Source organism: Cucumis melo, chromosome 1 (genome assembly GCF_025177605.1).
Source record: "Cucumis melo cultivar AY chromosome 1, USDA_Cmelo_AY_1.0, whole genome shotgun sequence".
Classification (NCBI taxonomy): Eukaryota; Viridiplantae; Streptophyta; class Magnoliopsida; order Cucurbitales; family Cucurbitaceae; genus Cucumis; species Cucumis melo.
This window is the reverse complement of record NC_066857.1, coordinates 35,026,467-35,045,277: the sequence shown is the minus strand read 5'-3', so window position 1 is coordinate 35,045,277 and position 18,811 is coordinate 35,026,467. Positions and strand designations below refer to the sequence as shown.

At 33.7% G+C, this 18,811-nt stretch overlaps 3 protein-coding genes across 5 annotated transcripts; 2 read left to right on the top strand and 1 right to left on the bottom strand.

Moving 5' to 3' along the window:
- Positions 1 to 1,762: 1,762 nt before the first annotated feature.
- On the top strand, positions 1,763 to 4,828 carry LOC103504176 (shikimate O-hydroxycinnamoyltransferase). The gene is made up of 2 exons (XM_051088567.1): positions 1,763 to 2,268; positions 3,741 to 4,828. Exons 1-2 carry the CDS (start codon positions 1,861 to 1,863, stop codon positions 4,623 to 4,625), a joined length of 1,293 nt encoding a protein of 430 aa, XP_050944524.1. The 5' UTR covers positions 1,763 to 1,860; the 3' UTR covers positions 4,626 to 4,828.
- A 3,465-nt stretch (positions 4,829 to 8,293) lies between these two features.
- On the top strand, positions 8,294 to 11,446 carry LOC103499848 (uncharacterized). 3 transcript variants are annotated; one of them, XM_051088563.1, is made up of 3 exons: positions 8,308 to 8,480; positions 9,964 to 10,018; positions 10,165 to 11,446. In XM_051088563.1, the coding sequence occupies exon 3, from the start codon at positions 10,184 to 10,186 to the stop codon at positions 11,093 to 11,095; it is 912 nt and encodes a 303-aa protein (XP_050944520.1). In that variant the 5' UTR covers positions 8,308 to 8,480; positions 9,964 to 10,018; positions 10,165 to 10,183; the 3' UTR covers positions 11,096 to 11,446. The 3 variants fall into 3 exon arrangements, with proteins under 3 accessions (XP_008461190.1, XP_050944520.1, XP_050944521.1); XM_051088564.1 differs by having other exon boundaries at positions 9,562 to 10,018; XM_008462968.3 differs by lacking the exon at positions 9,964 to 10,018 and having other exon boundaries at positions 8,294 to 8,480.
- Positions 11,447 to 12,487: 1,041 nt separating this feature from the next.
- On the bottom strand, positions 12,488 to 15,963 carry LOC103499849 (26S proteasome regulatory subunit 7). The gene is made up of 10 exons (XM_008462969.3): positions 15,772 to 15,963; positions 15,075 to 15,156; positions 14,878 to 14,969; positions 14,719 to 14,796; positions 14,444 to 14,505; positions 14,122 to 14,266; positions 13,776 to 13,994; positions 13,491 to 13,672; positions 13,102 to 13,277; positions 12,488 to 12,813 (listed from the first exon to the last, which is right to left on the bottom strand). Exons 1-10 carry the CDS (start codon positions 15,856 to 15,858, stop codon positions 12,656 to 12,658), a joined length of 1,281 nt encoding a protein of 426 aa, XP_008461191.1. The 5' UTR covers positions 15,859 to 15,963; the 3' UTR covers positions 12,488 to 12,655.
- Positions 15,964 to 18,811: the final 2,848 nt, after the last annotated feature.

The window sequence follows — 18,811 nt, the reverse complement described above, 5'->3', positions numbered from 1 at the left end:
ACTTTCTACATTTAGAATAAAAGGTTACGTCAATTATCAGTGAGATTATTTAACTTTTTTAATGGTTAATTATAAGACAATTATTCGGCTCTTTTTTTTTAGTTTTTTTTTTTTTTTATAAAGTTAGAGTCTATTGGATAAACCGTTCAAACTAGGTTTTATGGTTCTTATTTGCATTTGGTAGATAATTTGAAATATGTTTTCAAAAATGGTTTTAAAATGATGTGATTTGGAACCGTGTAATTTTGAAAACAATATTTTTATCATTTTATTATCTTTCAATTTTGAATGGTAAATTTTCAATTTCAAATTTAATAATAGTATTTCATGAAAAAAAAAAAAGAATTCTAACTGTTTTGCTAAAATAAAACAAAATAATAAAAATATACAAAATTATTCAAATGGTTAAACAACATATAATATATACAAAAGTGATTGTGGCTAGCAAAAAAAAAGTGATTTTTGGCTATGACTACCCGGAACACGGATGTAGTTGAATGACCTGTAAAATGATAGGGGTCCGATGAGACACATCACTATCCAAACATTACAAAGCAAAACTATGTAATGGAAATTAACAAAATGCATATCCACGTCTATCTCCTTTCTCTTCACCGAGGGTCCCGCCAATAACCCATAAACGTACTCCACTCTTTCAAACCACACGCCTCCATACTTCTTTTTCTAGAAAACAAAACAAAAACAATTTTAATCATTTTAATGTAAGGCTCCCATCCAACCATTATCTATATCTATCCAGTGTGTTAAAAAATAGTTGGAAACTAAATCGATTGATACACTAAATCGAAATTGATTTGATTTGAGTTAAATGAAAATTGATTCTTATGCTGAATCGATTGTAGAAAATAACAATAATTAAATATATAAGTATGATTTAGGTTAGAATATAAATGTAAACCATGTTGGAATTATTTGAATGGACTTTCCAATTCAAATATTTGAAACCTTTATATCTTGTGTTTAATTATTGCAGGAAATAATTTAATCTATATTTATTTGTAGGACTTTTATTTAGGTACAATATTCACAAAGGATTTCGATTCTAATATTTATGTACAAGCGGTTCGGTTTTGATTTGGTTTTATTTATGTATAAACAGTTCGGTTTCGATTCGATTTGATATAGGCGAGTGGTTCGGTTGGGTTTCATATTAGTTTTTTTTTTCTTTTTGCATTTTTCAATTTGGTGCAGTGTTAGCTTTAAACCGAACTGAATCGAAGTGCAAAAACACCTATCATGATATGGATAAACACAGTTAGTAGTCAAACCGTGGACTATAGCAGTTCATCATAGATAACGATGAATTTTTTCTATATTTTATAAATATTTTGGTTGATTTTGTTACGTTGAAAATAAATATTTAATAAATATTAAATTTAACTTTTGAGTGGAATTAGTTGAATCATGATTGTAATAAGTTTTGCAATAAACAAAATATTATTTAAACCGAAAATTTATTAAAATTAAACGTTTAAAATCTCAACAATCAAGATTAAGTACTTATACCAACTTTTTCTTACAAAAAGTGCTTATGTGGAGCATAAACGCAGCGTTTTGAAGTGGGTGCGGTGTTAGGTTGCTGTCTTACCAACTCCCCCGCTCTATATTTCTCTCCATAGAAACCGCTAATTAAAAAGGAAATGACACGTGTCGGTCTAACAAACGCCCTTGCGGGTGATTGTGGTAGGTGGATCACCGTCTCTCCCCGTTTCCCCCCTTTCCCTTATTTATACACTCACAATTTCGTACCATCTCAGGGCGATTTCATTTCTCCCTAAAACTCATTGTCAATTTATCTCCATTTTTTTTTCCCTTCCTTTCTCTTCTCAATCGATCGAGATGATCATCACCGTCAAGGATTCGACTATGGTGACTCCGGCGGAGGAGACGCCGCATCGGAGTCTCTGGAATTCCAACGTCGACCTCGTGGTTCCGAGTATGCATACCCCGAGCGTCTACTTCTACCGACCTACCGGCGCTTCTAATTTCTTCGACGTCGAAGTTCTCAAGGAAGGTCTAAGCAAGGCGCTGGTTCCGTTTTATCCAATGGCTGGACGGTTGAGACGCGATGAAGACGGTCGAATCGAGATCTATTGTAATGCAGAAGGTGTGCTTCTTGTTGAGGCTGAGACCACGGCGGTTATTGACGATTTTGGTGATTTTGCACCGACGTTGCAGCTTCGGCAGCTTATTCCGGCCGTCGATTACTCCGGTGGAATTGAATCGTATCCTTTGCTGGTGTTGCAGGTATACAATACAATCCTTGCCTTGAGTTTAATTTTTTTTTTTTTTAGTTTGAAGAAAATTGAATTAGGATTTTGTTGGTTTAGTTTGGTTAGAATTAAATGAAATAATGGTTGCCTTTTTCTTGTTTTCGTTTTTGGTTTTTTTTATTATTTTCTTAACTATTTAAATTTTTGTCAGCAAGAATAGAAATCTTGGTTAAATAAACTATTTATAACATTAAAGAAAATGAAAAAGTTAAATGACAAAATTAGTCTCAAATTTTCTAGTAATTGATTTATTCATAAATATAGCATAATGGTAGAAAATGATCATCCATTATTTCCCTTTTTTTAGTGATAACTAAACAAACAAAATTTAAAGATAGGAAAAAAGTTTTAAAATACAGATTTAAAATTAGAAACCAAATAAATGGAGGGATAAATTTGTAATTTAACTTTAGAAGCTTACGGCTGTGGATTTAGGGAATTTTTTTGTTGACTTGAAGAAGAAGAAGAAAACAAAAAGAAAAGAGAGAATTCCATTGACTTGGTACTAGTGATAGCTAATGATTTGGGAAATAAACAAATCGATTTTGTTTTAAAAAATTGCAATATGATTCTTTTGAATCGTCCACACTTACAAGATTTATTTGGGTGGAATGATTAAAGACAAACCACCCAGCGAAGACTTTTTGTTTTTAATTAATTATATGTATTTAGATATTTTTAATTATAGTAATGATTTCGTGTTTTCTTTTACAAACTTTATTTAATTTTTATTTCAATCTATAAATGTTAAGACATGATTTGGTCATGGTGGGAATTGGGAAAAGTGTAATTATTGTTAAATTTATTTTCTGTTTGGCGTGGACAACACAACAAGTTTCATAATTTTTGTAAACTGAACATTTGTACTTTTAGCCTAATATCTTTGAATAGTTAAAGGTTAGAGCTAAATCATGTTGATGAGGTGTTACGATATTATCTAAAAATATTTCTATCTTAGATGTATTTCTATTTTCTTGAGATTGGAAAATTAAATCCTAAATTTTAAATGTTCAACCAAATTGAGCAAAATTTTTAGAGAATTAAAATTCTACCATATTTGGAGCCAACAGAACTGCTTTTTTTTTTTTTTTTTTGAACAAAAATAATTTACTTTAAACAAACTTACCTTTTGAATTTAACCATTGTAGGTCAATAAAAGTCAAACCAACGTAACTTTAAAATTATTTAATTTATTTGTTTCCACTGGCGTAGTTATTTTTTTCTTCTAGAAATAAAAACACACTAAAAACACTACTATTAAATAATAACATTTACATCAACTTGTCTAATTACTTTGATATTCTGCTACGTTGTTTGATAGAATTTGTTAGAAGAAAACCTTTATATATATATATATATATATTTTAATTTAGTGTTGGTAGGTGATGAGCGTAAATAATTTGAATTATAATCGTTCCGAATTTGTTTTGTTTTTGTTGTGTTCAGGTGACGTACTTCAAATGCGGGGGTGTTTCGCTCGGCGTTGGAATGCAACATCATGTGGCAGACGGATTCTCCGGTCTTCACTTCGTCAACACGTGGTCCGACATGTCGCGTGGCCTCGACCTCAAGCTACAACCTTACATCGACCGGAGCCTCCTCCGCGCACGCGACCCACCTCAACCGGCTTTTCGACATATCGAATACCAACCAGCACCAGCCATGAAAAACCCGGTCCAAGCCGACCCGGAAGGAACCACCGTCTCCATTTTCAAATTCACCCGGGAACAGCTTAATCTACTCAAAGCCAAATCCAAAGAAAACGGCAACACCATCAACTACAGCTCCTACGAGATGCTCTCCGGCCACGTATGGCGATGCACGTGCAAGGCGCGTGAACTCCCGGACGATCAAGACACTAAGCTATATATCGCCACCGACGGCCGTGCCCGATTACGCCCGCCCCTACCCAACGGCTACTTCGGCAATGTCATCTTCACAGCGACGCCGCTCGCCGTCGCCGGCGAACTAATGTCGAATCCGACGTGGTTCGCCGCCGGTAAGATCCACGACGCCTTGACTCGGATGGACAACGATTATTTGAGATCGGCTTTGGATTATCTCGAGATTCAGCCGAATATATCGGCGTTGGTCCGTGGTGCTCATACATTCCGATGCCCTAATTTGGGAATCACAAGCTGGGTCCGGCTGCCGATTCACGACGCCGATTTTGGGTGGGGCCGGCCTATTTTTATGGGCCCCGGCGGAATCGCATATGAGGGATTGTCGTTTATAATCCCGAGTGCTTCCGACGATGGCAGCTTGTCGGTGGCGATTTCACTGCAGAATCGACATATGAAGGTGTTTGAGAAGCTGTTCTTTGATATTTGAAAAGGTTGAGTGAACAGAGATCGGTGGGTTTTTTTCCGACACGGCGGAGGAAGTTAGTCGGAATCGGTTTTTCGTACCTTTTCTTTTTATATGATATTTTGGGGATCTTTAAATTTCTAGTTTAATGGATGTAGTTGTTTAATTGTAAAGACCTTACAATTTAGTAATAATATATACTGTGGATGAAGACTTGGAATTAATAATTTTGTCCTAAGATTGTATTTACTTGATCTTTGCTTTAAATTTAACTTTCAAAAGTGTATATGATTTGATTGTTTCAGTAATTGATTGAATTTGTCCATCATATGCACTTTTAAAATTTTAATTTAAAGACGAATCTTTTTTCTTTAATTGGCTCTTTATCTTGAAGTTAATAAATAATATCCTTTCAAAAGATAAGTAATAATTTTAATCATGGAATTGTTCTTTTTAGTGAAAATAAATAAATGATCAGATAGAGGACCGTCCATGGCTTTACTCATAGGACCACATCAATCATATAGAATTGTTAGATTTATCTAAGTTTGTATTTTTTTAACTTTCAAGTTGGTGATTAATATATTTTTAATTATTTGAAAAATAAATTGCTAGTTTTTTCAATTATCTAATAAAACTGTGAACTTTTAATTTTATATTGATAGAATAGCTTATGTGTATCAATATCTTATGTGAAAGTTTTGTTTGTTATTGCAACTTCGTATAAATTTTTGTTGGAAAATTTAACATTGTAGGTTTAAAGTTTTCTCTCTTTCTAATTTGCTTAATGTTTTAACGAAGGTTTTAGAGAAACGTGTTTTGTTAAACTTACGTCGATGTATATCTTGATGCAACAATGGTAATTTGAAACTTTGGTTTTCTCTTAGTTAAATGATTCAAATGGACTCGAGTATTTGGTAGTTAGCTTTAGGAGTTAAGAAGTGTTTTGATTGTGGAGAATCTTTCTTACGTCTGTTCGCACGAGATTTTAGAATAGATTTAATTTGTGAAATTGAACTTTGCACTGATTGATATGGTGTTGTGGATACAATCTCTAATATTTACTCATTTGATGTTTTCTCTCAAATGCAATTTAAACTTATAATTTTTTTTATCTTCGATCTTTAAAAAGTTGGAGTTGCAAGTTAATTTGAGCTTCAATCATCTAAAATTCAAGGAAAGTTTGATTTTCCAAATTTTCAATCTTTAAGAAGATGATGATCTTGATGTTAACAAAAACTTATACGTCGAGAGTTTCCATTATTCCTTCAACCAAAGATCTTCAAAATGAATGAGAAGGTTTCTATTTATAGAGAATCTCCATAGGCTTTATGTGGGCTTGAGCCCATCTACTTGTTGGGTTTGAGCTCGAACCTATTTTCTTAACATATTTAGGCTCGGACTTGGGCTCACTTTTTTGCATAGACTCGGGTTTATTATTTCTTTGGCCCAATTTTTCTTTAGGAGCTTGAACTAGGTCAAATATAAGAAAATTTAACTACCCAAATTCAATCAAATTATAATTACCACAATTTTACCGTAGCATGATTTAATTAGCCAAAATTTATTGTTCAACAATGTCCATGAAATATAAAATTTCAAACTTCTTCAAATGAAATGAACTCCTCTACTCTATTAGGTATTACGAGTTTGAGTTTGGTTGGTCAATGATTGTAATGAACACATTGACACAGTCAAAATTAACCAATTTATGTATTTTATTTCACTTTAGTAAACACGTTAATCTTTAAGTGGTCTAAATTAATTTGAAAAATAGCATAAAATTTTGTAATTGGTTTCACAATTTTACGCAAACAATCATATCTATAATTATATTTGATTTTGATTTTTCTAAATAAATATGTGGGTTGAAAAATACTCTCATCACTAAAATTTACAATATTTTTTTATGCGAATAAATATATTTATAATATTAAAAATCGTAAAAATATATATATATATATATATATCTAAAATTTTAAAACTAAATTGTTATTTAGCAAACGTGTTTAATTTTCTTAATTTGAAACCTAAGTTTGATGGTTGGGACCAAATTTTCAAAGGAAGAGTAAGAAATGTGTTTAATCCTTATCTCTTTGGATGACTATTCTTAACTTTTATTCTCAATACAATACTTCCTCTTTGTTTACTCATTTCCAAAAACACACGATACTCTATTTTTATTAATCCAATTAAAATATTTCAATATACCATTAAACAAAATCTTCATTCAATCATCTGTGACGTCAAATGCTTATCCATTAATAATTTGGTAAAATAAGAAAATTAAAGAACTCTTGAAGCTTTGTTTTGACGTAAAAATTTAAACACAACAAAGAATGTGACATATTGTGTATGCAATATGTGTGTAAATTGGTTTAATTGAGGAAAGATAGAACTTGCACATATGTAGATATCGATACCCACAACAATATGCATTCATGTGCAGGAGAGTAGTAAAATGATATCACCAATCAAAACAATCTATTACAAAAATATTATTGTTTCATGTTTTTTTTTTTTCTCTTGAACAACGTTGTCGTCATGATTCATGTTGATTTTCTTTGTTTGAGGCCCAAAACCTTATTGCAGCCCAACTTACCAAAGAACGCATACCCTCAAGCCCAAGCTCTTCTCATTTTATTATTTTTTCACTATTAAGAAAAAAATTTGTTTTTTAGTTCTTTATTGTATATATATATATATATATATAGTTGTTGAATACAAATCATAAAATATCATGTCATTTACTAAATTAATGACAAGAAAATACAAATAATTTGATTTATAAGTAATTAAAAGTTAACATGTGTTAAATTAAAAATGAAGACATAAATTGACAAATTGCATTAGTTTTCGTTATGACCGTTGAATTAATTTAATTATTTTGGTTCAATTAAATATTATTTACATGGTAAGAGTTCTGTTGAGCTAAAAATTAAGCTTAATTTAGTACGAACGTTAAATATGACCCAAATCCATGTAGTTGAACTCATGGGTCTGATACATGAATCAACCAAGTCCAAGCTCGTAAAACTCATCAAGGAACTCTAAGGTCTATAGAGAATTCTCATAGCCAAACAACTCCCAAGACTTCTTAACTCTGAAGTTGACCGTCCGCTCGCCGATCACCCATTCCTTTGAAGATACATGTATTCTTCCTAAAGCACATGCATTCGACCAAGAGATAGTAAGGGGTACAAACACATTCGACCGAGAGAAAATCAAATGATTAAGCACTAAAGATCGAACCATCGCATCAAGTCAACACAAACACAATATTAACACAAGTTCAACTTCACGAATTAAATTTATCTGAAAATTTCTTGTGAACAATAACATCTGTATATTCCAAGGTTTCAAAATGTTATACAACTGATTATTAATTTTAAATTTAATTTCAATTTAGTTTCTAACTTTCAAAATATTATTATTGTACTAACAAATTTTGATATCTAAATTTCAAAATTTACCTTTTTAATTTTAAAATTTCACTTATACTTATCTTTCGTCAATATAAATTAACAAATTTAAGATAATGTAGAGACTAAGTAGAACTAGATCTATAAAATATAAGAACTAAATAAAAACATCGACGTGTAACATTTTGAAACGTTAGATCAAATTTAAAACAACTAACATGTTTCAATCCAAAACATATAATTGAAAAATATATGTTTCAATATTATTATTATTAATAAATTTAGTTTGGCTTTGCGTTGCGCTCGGCGCGCTGAAGTTAGAGCTTGGAGTTCGAGTCTGCCTCTGCCACTTCCCCGTCTAAGGAGGAAGAAAAGGACTCGAAGGTTTCTTCTGGTGCTACTCGTCGGCGAAATTTTGCTCACGATATTGTTCGACGGTCAAATTATTCCGGTGCAGGTAGGTTTTCTTCGGCTTAATTTTTTTTTTCTGTAATTTTTCTCCATTCGAAATGCCCTTCCATATACCAGATTTCGACTTTCAAATCATAGATGACTGTTTGGTAAACCCTAGCGGCGGCACTTTCATACTTCATCGCAATTTCTCTTTCGTCATGGTTTTAATTCTCTTGTATTCACCTCTATTCGCTAGGCTCCTAACATCTCTCTCTCGGTCTGGATATCAGCTATGGTTTCATATACTTCGTGGTTGTGCTTATGCTGTGATGTTTTTAAGTTCTGACAGTGGTTGTTTCGTTTTATATATCGATTTCTTGATGTTCCTTTTCAGATTTGAGGCCAAATTTATTGTCTATTTGTTTATTCGGTTTTCGATTCATTTGTAGAATGTTGTTTGCTTTGGTTATTTGTATGTCATTTGGTCAGTGGATTCATGTGTGTATACAGTTATATTTGATGTTATGTTTCACTGAAAGCTAGATAGTCAGTTGCAAATGTTGCTGGATAAAAATTTCTCTAATTAATAGTTCTTTAGCTGTAAAATATTTCTACATTTTCATTTCGTCGTGGATTCACCTGCCTTAGAACTGAGAGGATGTATGCTATTGACATGAAGCTGTAAGTGTGTGAGCGTGCATGCAAGCTGCGGTGACTGAGATTTAGCTGTTTTGTCACCATAGCCGAACATATTTACTTTGATATTATTTATTGAATGGGACTTTGGAAATATGTTGCCTACAAAGTCTATAATTTTAGTTGAACTCAAAGCTTTATGCCAGTTTTAGTCTAGCAATAAATGGATCTGATATCCGATTACAGATAACAAATATATCTTGGGCTGTCAAGGTGATGGAACAATTATTGATGGAATGAACTGAAACAAATTCATGATGACTATCCTTTTTTCTTTTTCTTTTTCTTTTGAGATACTCACAATTTTTTTAACTTTTGGTTGGTTTAACAATTATTTTTCCATATAGTTCATCGATGAGTTCTGTTTATATTTTTTTAGTGAAATTCTAAACTGTTATTTTCTTTCAAAAAATTGACATGGGAAAACTGGTTCTTGGTTGTTGTGATAGACCCCCAGATTATTAGGTGGTATATGAGAAAGAGAAAAAGAGGAGAGGAAGTAAAGCATTATACTATTATGTGGGCCCCTTTAGAAGATTCAGTTTGTTACGAATTAGGCTTTTTATTAAGTCTGGGGAGGGGAGTCTTGTTCATCTTTTTGCTCTGCATCGAGTGCAGCTATCAGAGCATTTGAAGGGAGGTAGCCTTGGCTTCCTTGGCATTTTGGCCTAAAGGAGGTCCAAGTTCTATCAGATTGGTTCTGTTACAGTTGTCTAAGAAATACCATTCTCTAGGTAACATCTAAGAGAAAACCCTTCTGTATCCAAGTTGATGTGTTATAAAGCATAATAGGTTGGTTGGAATTTCTTTTATTATGATATTATCCAGTTTCTAACTATTGCTAGATGCAGGTATTATTTTCTTAGTTTGAATCTTTATTTGGATGTTGGGGGATTGTTCGTAGAGGTACAGCCAGAGAGCTCATCTTTGGAATTTCCTTTGAATTAGGCTAAATGATAGTCCATTTGGAACTTGTTCCTTCGTTGAGTTTAGAGAGGAAGCCCAGATCTTCCTTATCAAACAAAGCTAATTTTTCCTAATTTGTGGTGCAGATTTGTAGGGTAGGATAAGATGGCTCGAAATGAGGAGAAAGCACAGTCTATGCTGAATCGTTTTATAGCCTTAAAAGCTGAGGAGAAGAAGAAACCCAAGGAACGTCGACCTTACCTTGCCTCTGAATGTCGTGACCTTGCAGAAGCTGATAAATGGCGTCAACAGATCATGCGTGAAATTGGTCGCAAGGTTGCAGAGATCCAAAACGAAGGCCTTGGTGAGCACCGTTTGCGTGATCTCAATGATGAGATCAACAAGCTCATCAGAGAGAAGTCACATTGGGAGCGTCGTATAATTGAGCTTGGTGGCCCCAATTATACCAAACACTCGGCCAAAATGACTGATTTAGAGGGGAATATTGTTGATGTACCAAACCCCAGTGGTCGTGGTCCTGGATATCGGTATTTTGGTGCTGCAAAGAAGTTACCAGGTGTTAGGGAATTGTTTGAGAAGCCACCTGAACTGCGGAAGCGCAGGACTCGTTATGACATATACAAGAGGATTGATGCAAGCTACTATGGCTACAGGGACGACGAGGATGGGGTTTTGGAAAGAGTGGAAGGTCCAAGTGAAGAGCGTATGAGAGCTGAGGCAGTTGAAGAGTGGCAAAGAATGGAAGAGATAAGGAAAGAAGCAAAGAGGGCAGTAAAGAGTGGGGAGGTAGCCAGCGTGGTGAATGTTGCAGCAAAGGAGGTACTATTTGAAGAAGAGGAAGAGGTTGTTGAAGAAGAGAGGAAAAGAGAGAGGGAAATGAAGGAGAATTTGGACAAGGAGAGGGAATTTGTGGTGCATGTGCCATTACCTGATGAAAAGGAGATTGAGAAGATGGTTTTGGAGAAGAAGAAGATGGAACTGTTGAGTAAGTATGCGAGTGATATGCTTTTAGAGGAACAGAGTGAAGCCAAGTCCATGCTCAATATACAAAGATAACTCCTAAAAATCGTCATAGATTTGTTTAATCTATTTTCCTCTATGCACCACAGCTTCTGTGGTCAAATGGCAAATCATATTCTGGAATCAAGCAGAGTGATGACAAAAATCGAGGTATATGACGATCTACGTTATAATGTTTGTTCAGATCTCTCTATGTTTTCGCTTTAAACATCTCTTAGAGATACAATCAACGTTGATGACTGATGTAAAACCTTAGGTGATAGGTTGCTTGAATTTTCCAAATTGATGTACTTTGAGAGATGTTTTGGGGCCGCTCTCTCAAGAGTTGATTTACATTTAGATAAAGACACATTCAGGCTCTTTTCCATAAGGCTCTTTGTATTTCCATTTTTCTTTTTTCGGGTTTAGACACAAGTTTTGCCCAAGCAGAGTTTTGACTTTGCATTCTATTACTTTTAGGTACATGAAACATCTAGTGAGAACATACAAACCATATAAGAAAGAATGCTTTTAGCAAGTATTTAACATGGTACCGCCCGCCCATCTCACACTGAAATTTTCGGAACATGAAGAATTTAAGAATACTTTGGTCCACTATTCCAATTTTTTTAACAATTTGGTATGTAACTTTTTAAAAAGCGATAATTGTAAACATAGCAATTAGATTCAAAGTATTAGTATATATAACATTTTAGAAAAATTGTAAATACAACGGTATGTTATGTTAGATGAATGACCCTAAGGAAAAATGTCAAATGCTACGGTTTCTTGAAAAAAATATTAGAGGACCTTTGTTGATGTCAAATTCGTAAAAATTTATCAGATCTCGCTCTCACTCATTGCTCTCATCCAAGAAGAAAAGAAAAATACTACCCTAATTTCACAAGATGACATCAACGAAGAGTCAAAAATTAATGTCAAATTAAATTAAATTGTCAGCCAGTTCTGAACGTTTAAAATGAGACATCTATTCTTATACAATAAAGTCTCTCTGGAACATCTATACAATTAAGTCTTTCTTGAACCTTAACGTTTGCCAAGCTGTAGACTTCAGATCATAGGCACAAAATCTTAGGCCTTCCCCGTCAATCAAAATATATTAGATAGAAAGTTCAGCCTTGCAAACCTAAAGTCGAATACATACTTTTTTTTTTTAGTAATAAGTTAACGAAAGAATCCCCTTTCGTAGGAGGAAAGGAATAAAATTAACATCGACTGTGGATCTTTCGAGTGGCAAAAGCACATTATGAAAATTTGATTTCCAAGAACCTACGGCACTTGGATGGGGCAACCACGTTCCTTCTGAGCATACGATTAGATAAAGATGGTTTTCAACAACAAAATCCTGTCGCTCGAGTTTAGCCCAATAAATTGATGATAAATCAATCAAGCAAGTGCTCACATTAAAAAAAAAGAAAAAAAAAAAGGTTATACCAAAAATCACAATTATGCAAACAAAGGAACAAGGGCGTTCTGCTACATGATGGGGAAGAAAATAGGCCTTGAAGTTTAGGTTGTACATAAGATAAAATGAGTGATACTTGATACATCTCCTCATGTTTTCTATTCCGAAAGGAAAATGGAGAAACTTCAGCCTTAATTGTAGACCATATACTTGGGGGTTGCACTGAACTTTTGATATCCTTTTATCACCTTGTTCACTGCGTCAAGGAAGTCCTTCTCTGTCACGGTCTTCCTTCGAGCTCGGATGGCATACATTCCAGCTTCTGTGCAGACACTCCTGATATCGGCCCCTGATAGAAAAAGTGGAACCGTATTTAGAAAAATAAAGATACCTACATGAGTATGCTGGAAACGTGTCTGGGGGGGGAGGGGGGAGGGTATATATGGTTAAGGATATGTAGCCTAAGATTCAAATTTGGTGACTGGAGGCAGGAACAAGAATCATGAGACGACAATAATTGAAGATCGATATATGATTTCTAGTATTACAGGCACCATCTTTTATCCAAGATGGCCCATAAAATTCCATTAAAAATATGAGATGAAAAAAGGTAATGTTGGAAGTCTCAAGTCTTAACCTGTAGAATTCGGGCAAAGCCTAGCCAAGAGTTCAAACCGGATGTCCCTCTCACAATTCATGGTCCTTGTATGGATTTTAAAGATCTGTGTCCTACTCTCCAAATCAGGAAGCCCAAACTCAACCTTACGGTCAAGCCTTCCAGGTCGTAACAGAGCTGGATCAAGTGTATCAGGCCTGAAAGTGAGATGAAAATTAGTTATGGTTGATTTCACAAACATGTCATTAATTTTAAACATAGGTCAAGGACTTTTCCATATTTATTTTGAAATTAATAACCAAAGTGACTAGCAGATGACAAATGCAGATTCAAACCCCCTAGAGAGTTTGAGATATGAGGAAGACATTACTTACTGTTAAATAACCAGCACCACTAATAAAACGACTAACCTATTTGTTGCCATCAGAACTTTGATGTTTCCACGTGCGTCAAATCCATCTAGTTGATTCACAATTTCAAGCATAGTACGTTGGACCTCATTGTCACCACCAACACCATCATCAAAACGAGCACCTCCTATGGCATCAACTTCATCGAAAAACACTATGCAAGCCTTTTTGGAGCGTGCCATCTAGAGTGCAAAAATATATATATATATATATAAGTAATGATGCAAAAGAATGAATACCATTTATTTATCAAGATAAACTACTAAATATAAAGTAACAGCCAACCTGAAATAGTTCCCTGACCATCCGAGCCCCCTCACCAACGTATTTTTGAACAAGTTCACTCCCAATAACACGAATAAAGCAGGCATCTGTTCTGTTAGCTACAGCTCGAGCTAGAAGAGTTTTGCCCGTTCCAGGAGGACCATAGCAAAGAACTCCTTTTGGAGGATCAATTCCAAGCTTTACAAATTTCTCAGGATGAAGCATAGGTAACTCAACAACCTACAGATAAGATTTCAAATACAAAACAGCACAACAGTAAAAAAAAAACTTGAGTTTCTAAGAATTATAAAAATCAGGCAAATCATTAAGTTACAGAGAGGGAATGCAAATAAAATTTTCAACACACCTCTCTCATTTTCTCTATTTGCTCCTTACATCCACCAACATCGTTGTAGGTGACATCAGGTTTTTCTTCTACCGTCATCATGGTCACACTTGGATCAATTTTGGGAGGTAAGGGAATTTGAATCTGATATTTATTTCTGTCAACACTGCAAGACCAGAATAAATGTCAAGATTTAAATGCCAAAAGGCCACCAAAGGCAAGAAAATTTTTCAAAGAAGCAGATGCATCTCATATTCTACCATCCCTAAACAATTGACTTATAACAACAAAGAATGATGATGAAGACAAGAAGAATAATCAGTAAAGAGCAACAAACACCTACCCTACACGCATGCCTTCTTCAATATCTGTTGGAGAAACTTTGTCGCCGAGTCCAACAACAAACTATATAACAAAATGTAAAAGGAGTTAGACAACCACTGCAGGATTGATGAAAAATTGTAGTTAATAAACTCCTAAAGTCTAAAGTACAAATAAAAATAGTGAAGTACGACCACAAAAAACAAGTCCCACTTTCCCCTTTCGTACCCAACCACCCTTAAAACCACTGCCTTGACTGAATTAAGAGTGCATCATACTACACAAGTGATAACTAACCTTGGCAATTTGCTTAACATTAATAACATATTTCGCATCTTCAGAATTTGGATTGATGATCTTTGTGCATCTTGCCACCTGATTGACAAAACATTTGACAGCATCAGAAACATAATACCCTCTCCAAAAGGGGTCATCCAAACCTGATTAAAATCGCACCTGAAGGGGCTGCTCTTCTTGCATCATTTGCTTATCAGATACAAGATCCCACTGGCTTGGAGCTGCTAAACCCGTATCAGACTCCTTAATGCCTGTGATGCAATCCATGCAGATATTTAGTTTCCAATTGAGTATTCACGTGTACAAAGTAACATATACGTGCTGGTTTCTAATATAAAACTTGAAGCTACACATACCACATAAATCATTGACCTTCTTTGCCATATCCTTGATTTCTTTCTCTACCTTCTTGATGTAGGTAGAATAAGGTCCCAACCCCTGCAAAAGAGGATGATGGTAAGCAAAACCGAGCATACACCAAAATTACGCTCTGAGATAGATCAAAAAAACTGAAAAATAACAATCTGACTTGGCACTCTATTAAAAATGCGCCTCGTCGCAAGAACCACTGCTCATAGTTTCTAGGATAGAAAGAAAATGGAGTTTTAGAGGACCATGAGTATATGGACAAGCTGACCCGAACATGTAGCTAAGTGCTCAGTGGTGCATAAACTGCCGTATTGCCTTCAGATGGCAACCCCCATGAATTCCCACATTATCCAGACATTTCAACCCAGGCACCAAATGAAATGAGGAAATCCTCTCCTAAACATTAATTTACTTGAAATTTAAAATCCCCCCAGTAGAAAGAACACCGACAGTAAAACCGGGTAAAGAAATCATCAAAACCAATCAAATGGTTCATTCAAAACACTTGATTAGCTAAAAGCACACGTCATAAGCAACGAGATTCTACTAAAGTCGCTGGATCTAATCCGATGAAGAGATGAGAACATAAAAATAAGGTACAAATCAGGAAACAGGCAGTAAAATAGGTCACGAATTTAGGGTTTATAAAGTAAAACAGAACTAAGTTCCGATAGATGAACATACATAGGTCTTAAGAAGAGCGATATCGTCCTCATCGAGGGGGCGGGGATTTTTCTCGTCCTTGATCTCATCCTCGGGGTCGGGCGCCATTAGACTGAAAATTTAGAGTTGGAACTCCGAAGTAAGGATTCTGCAACTTTGTGATTTTCTTGCGGACGAAGACAACTGATGAAGAAAGGCAAACGCTCGAAATGTGCGATGAAGCCTCTTAGACCTCCTTATAATGGGTCGGTTATTGGGCTTCTCTATTGGGCCAGCCCAATTGGACACCATGGTTTCTTTTTGGAAAATTCTCAATAGCAACAAAAAAAAATCGAAACTGTTTACGAAAAAATAAAGTGGAATACTTGGAAATGACAAATATAAGAGTGAAAATGGTCAAAATAGCAAACTATTTTTTTTTATTTGTGGAAAAACTAACTGTCTCGAATAATTTTCAACTTTTTTCGACCGAAAATATCCCTCGGGATGAAAACTGTCCATAATCAAACAAAACATTATCACATAGCCGATTAGAAACACACCCACTTATGATAATTATTAACCAAATCAAATAATTATTATATTATTTCAAAGATCCCTAACCATATTCAATTGATTTCAATATCCGCTAATTATTCTCATTTTTCTTGTCAATAATTATATATTCAAACTTTAGCTATCGATTTTTTCTTTCAATAGCTATTAACGCAATGAATAGGTTCTAAAATTTTAATGCAATGAATTCTTCCTTTATGAAATAATGATAAACATGATGCAATAATTAACAATATACAAAAACGTTAAAAAAAAGTAATGTAAAAGCATTTAAAACATTCAAAATTCAAATTTAAATTCCAACGATTCCCTAAAATCATGCCGCCAAATAAATTGTGATCTATCTTTAATGTTGCCAACAAACCGGAATTAATGGAAACCAAAACACAAGATTCACCGAAAGACAATCTCAAATTTGAATATATTAGGAAAATACATAATTCACCGAAATGTTCGTGGCCATTAAAACATAAATTTCAACGAAGAACGGAGCAAAGCATATTCTTTTTGAAATTTTAATATTTTTACCCCTCAACAGATGAGAACTGTCCAAATTCAAATAAGGAGATCCAAAAATCAAATAAAATATCACATATTGGATTACAGTGTTTGTGAACACATGCACTTGTGATAATTATTAACTAAATCAAAAAATTATTATATTCTTTCAAATATCCCTAAATATATTCAATTGGTTTAAGCATCCCCTAATTATTATGATTTTTACCTTCAATAATTATATATTCAAACTTTAATACTTAAGTTTAAAATCAAATCCCAACCCTTCCTAAAATCATGTGTGATCTATCTTTAATTTCGCCAACCAACCGGAATTAAGGGAAACAAAAATAGAAGATTCGACTCGAATTAAGGGAAACGAAAATTTTTACTAAAAGAAGAAGGTGGAAAGCGACCGTGCGGTGGAAAACAAATGCGGGTGGAAAACTATTTAAAAATTTGAAGAACGTTAGAGTAGGAGAAAATTTGAAGAAAATTTGGAGGAAAATTTGGAGAACTCGGTATTTTGTACCGATACATGCAGAAACAGAGGAAAAATCCAAAGATTGAAGAAGGAACACAAGCTTGAAACGAAACAACTCACCCATACTTTGGGTGGTACAAACCGATTAAAAAGGAAGGGCGTGCAAACGGTGGAAAAGCGATGGAAGAGAAACCGACGGTGGAAAAGCGACGGAAGAAAAGGTGAAGGTGGAAAAATGGAAGAGAAAGCTACGGTGGAAAAGCGACGGTGGAAATGTGTCGGAAAGCCTTTACAGAAGATGGTTTTTGGAGGGAAAAAGGGGTTTTTCTTACTATTGTATTTAGGACTCTATATTGTAAGGTAGGTAGGGGCATTTAAGGCATAGTTATCCCATTTATTACGTGGAAATTAACTATTTTGCTATTTTGACAATTTAAAAATAAATTTGTCATTTACCCAAAGTAAAATTTAGATTTTACTATTTTTCTTTGTCACCCCAAAAATAAAAGTGTGGAGAATTTGATAGATTTATTTTTATATATATCTTTAAATAATTTTAATTTATTTTTGTTATATTTAAAAATGATCATTTCTTTTATTTATTATTATTTTTTTTAACATTGAACACTCTGCCTATGTAGATTTAATTTTTCGAAACTACCACTTGATCGAGTAAGGAGTAAGAATAGTTACATATACATACATACACACACACACACATATATATATATCAAAACGATAACAAAATAGATCTTTTCAAATATAGACAAAATGAATAAAAATATTTATAAAATATAACAAAAAAATTTAATATATCAAGTTTATTAAGATCTATCATTGTTATAGTTTATAGTTTGAAATTTTATTATATTTTATAAATATTCTTAACATTTATTATCATTTACAATAATTTTCTATAGCAAAACTAACATACCATACAAAAAATATAGTACAATATCACCTTCTTCGACTTGATTAAGAATGTGTTTGATAGTTCAATTTTCCAACTATTCAATTTTAAATGTAAGTTATCAAAACCACTTAAAATAACTTTTATTATACCTCCAAAATTGGGTTTAGGTTCAAATATCTCGATTAGAAGAGTTTAACCTTGGCCTATCAACCCAAGGCATCTATCATCTATTGACATTTATCACTGGTGAACATTAAAATGGTTTGCTAATGTTTGACAGGAAATATAATATGATATATCCATGAAAACTATTTTTCCATGGGACAACAAATTTTGTAACTTTAAAGAATAAATTTTAGTTAAAATCAATCATGTAAGCACAAGTTTAATTTAGTTGTAACTATCATTTAATCCACCTATGTTTATTTGCTCAACAATTTAATAGTTTGGCCAAGTTTGAGATAGCCATGGTACAAAATCCAAACAGAAATCAGCATATATAACAACATAATAATTCAAAAAATATAACACATTTTGCTGCACAGCGCCCAAGATCAATCAATTGTCACAACGCAACATGTAAATGAAGTTTATGTGTGAGACATTTAGAA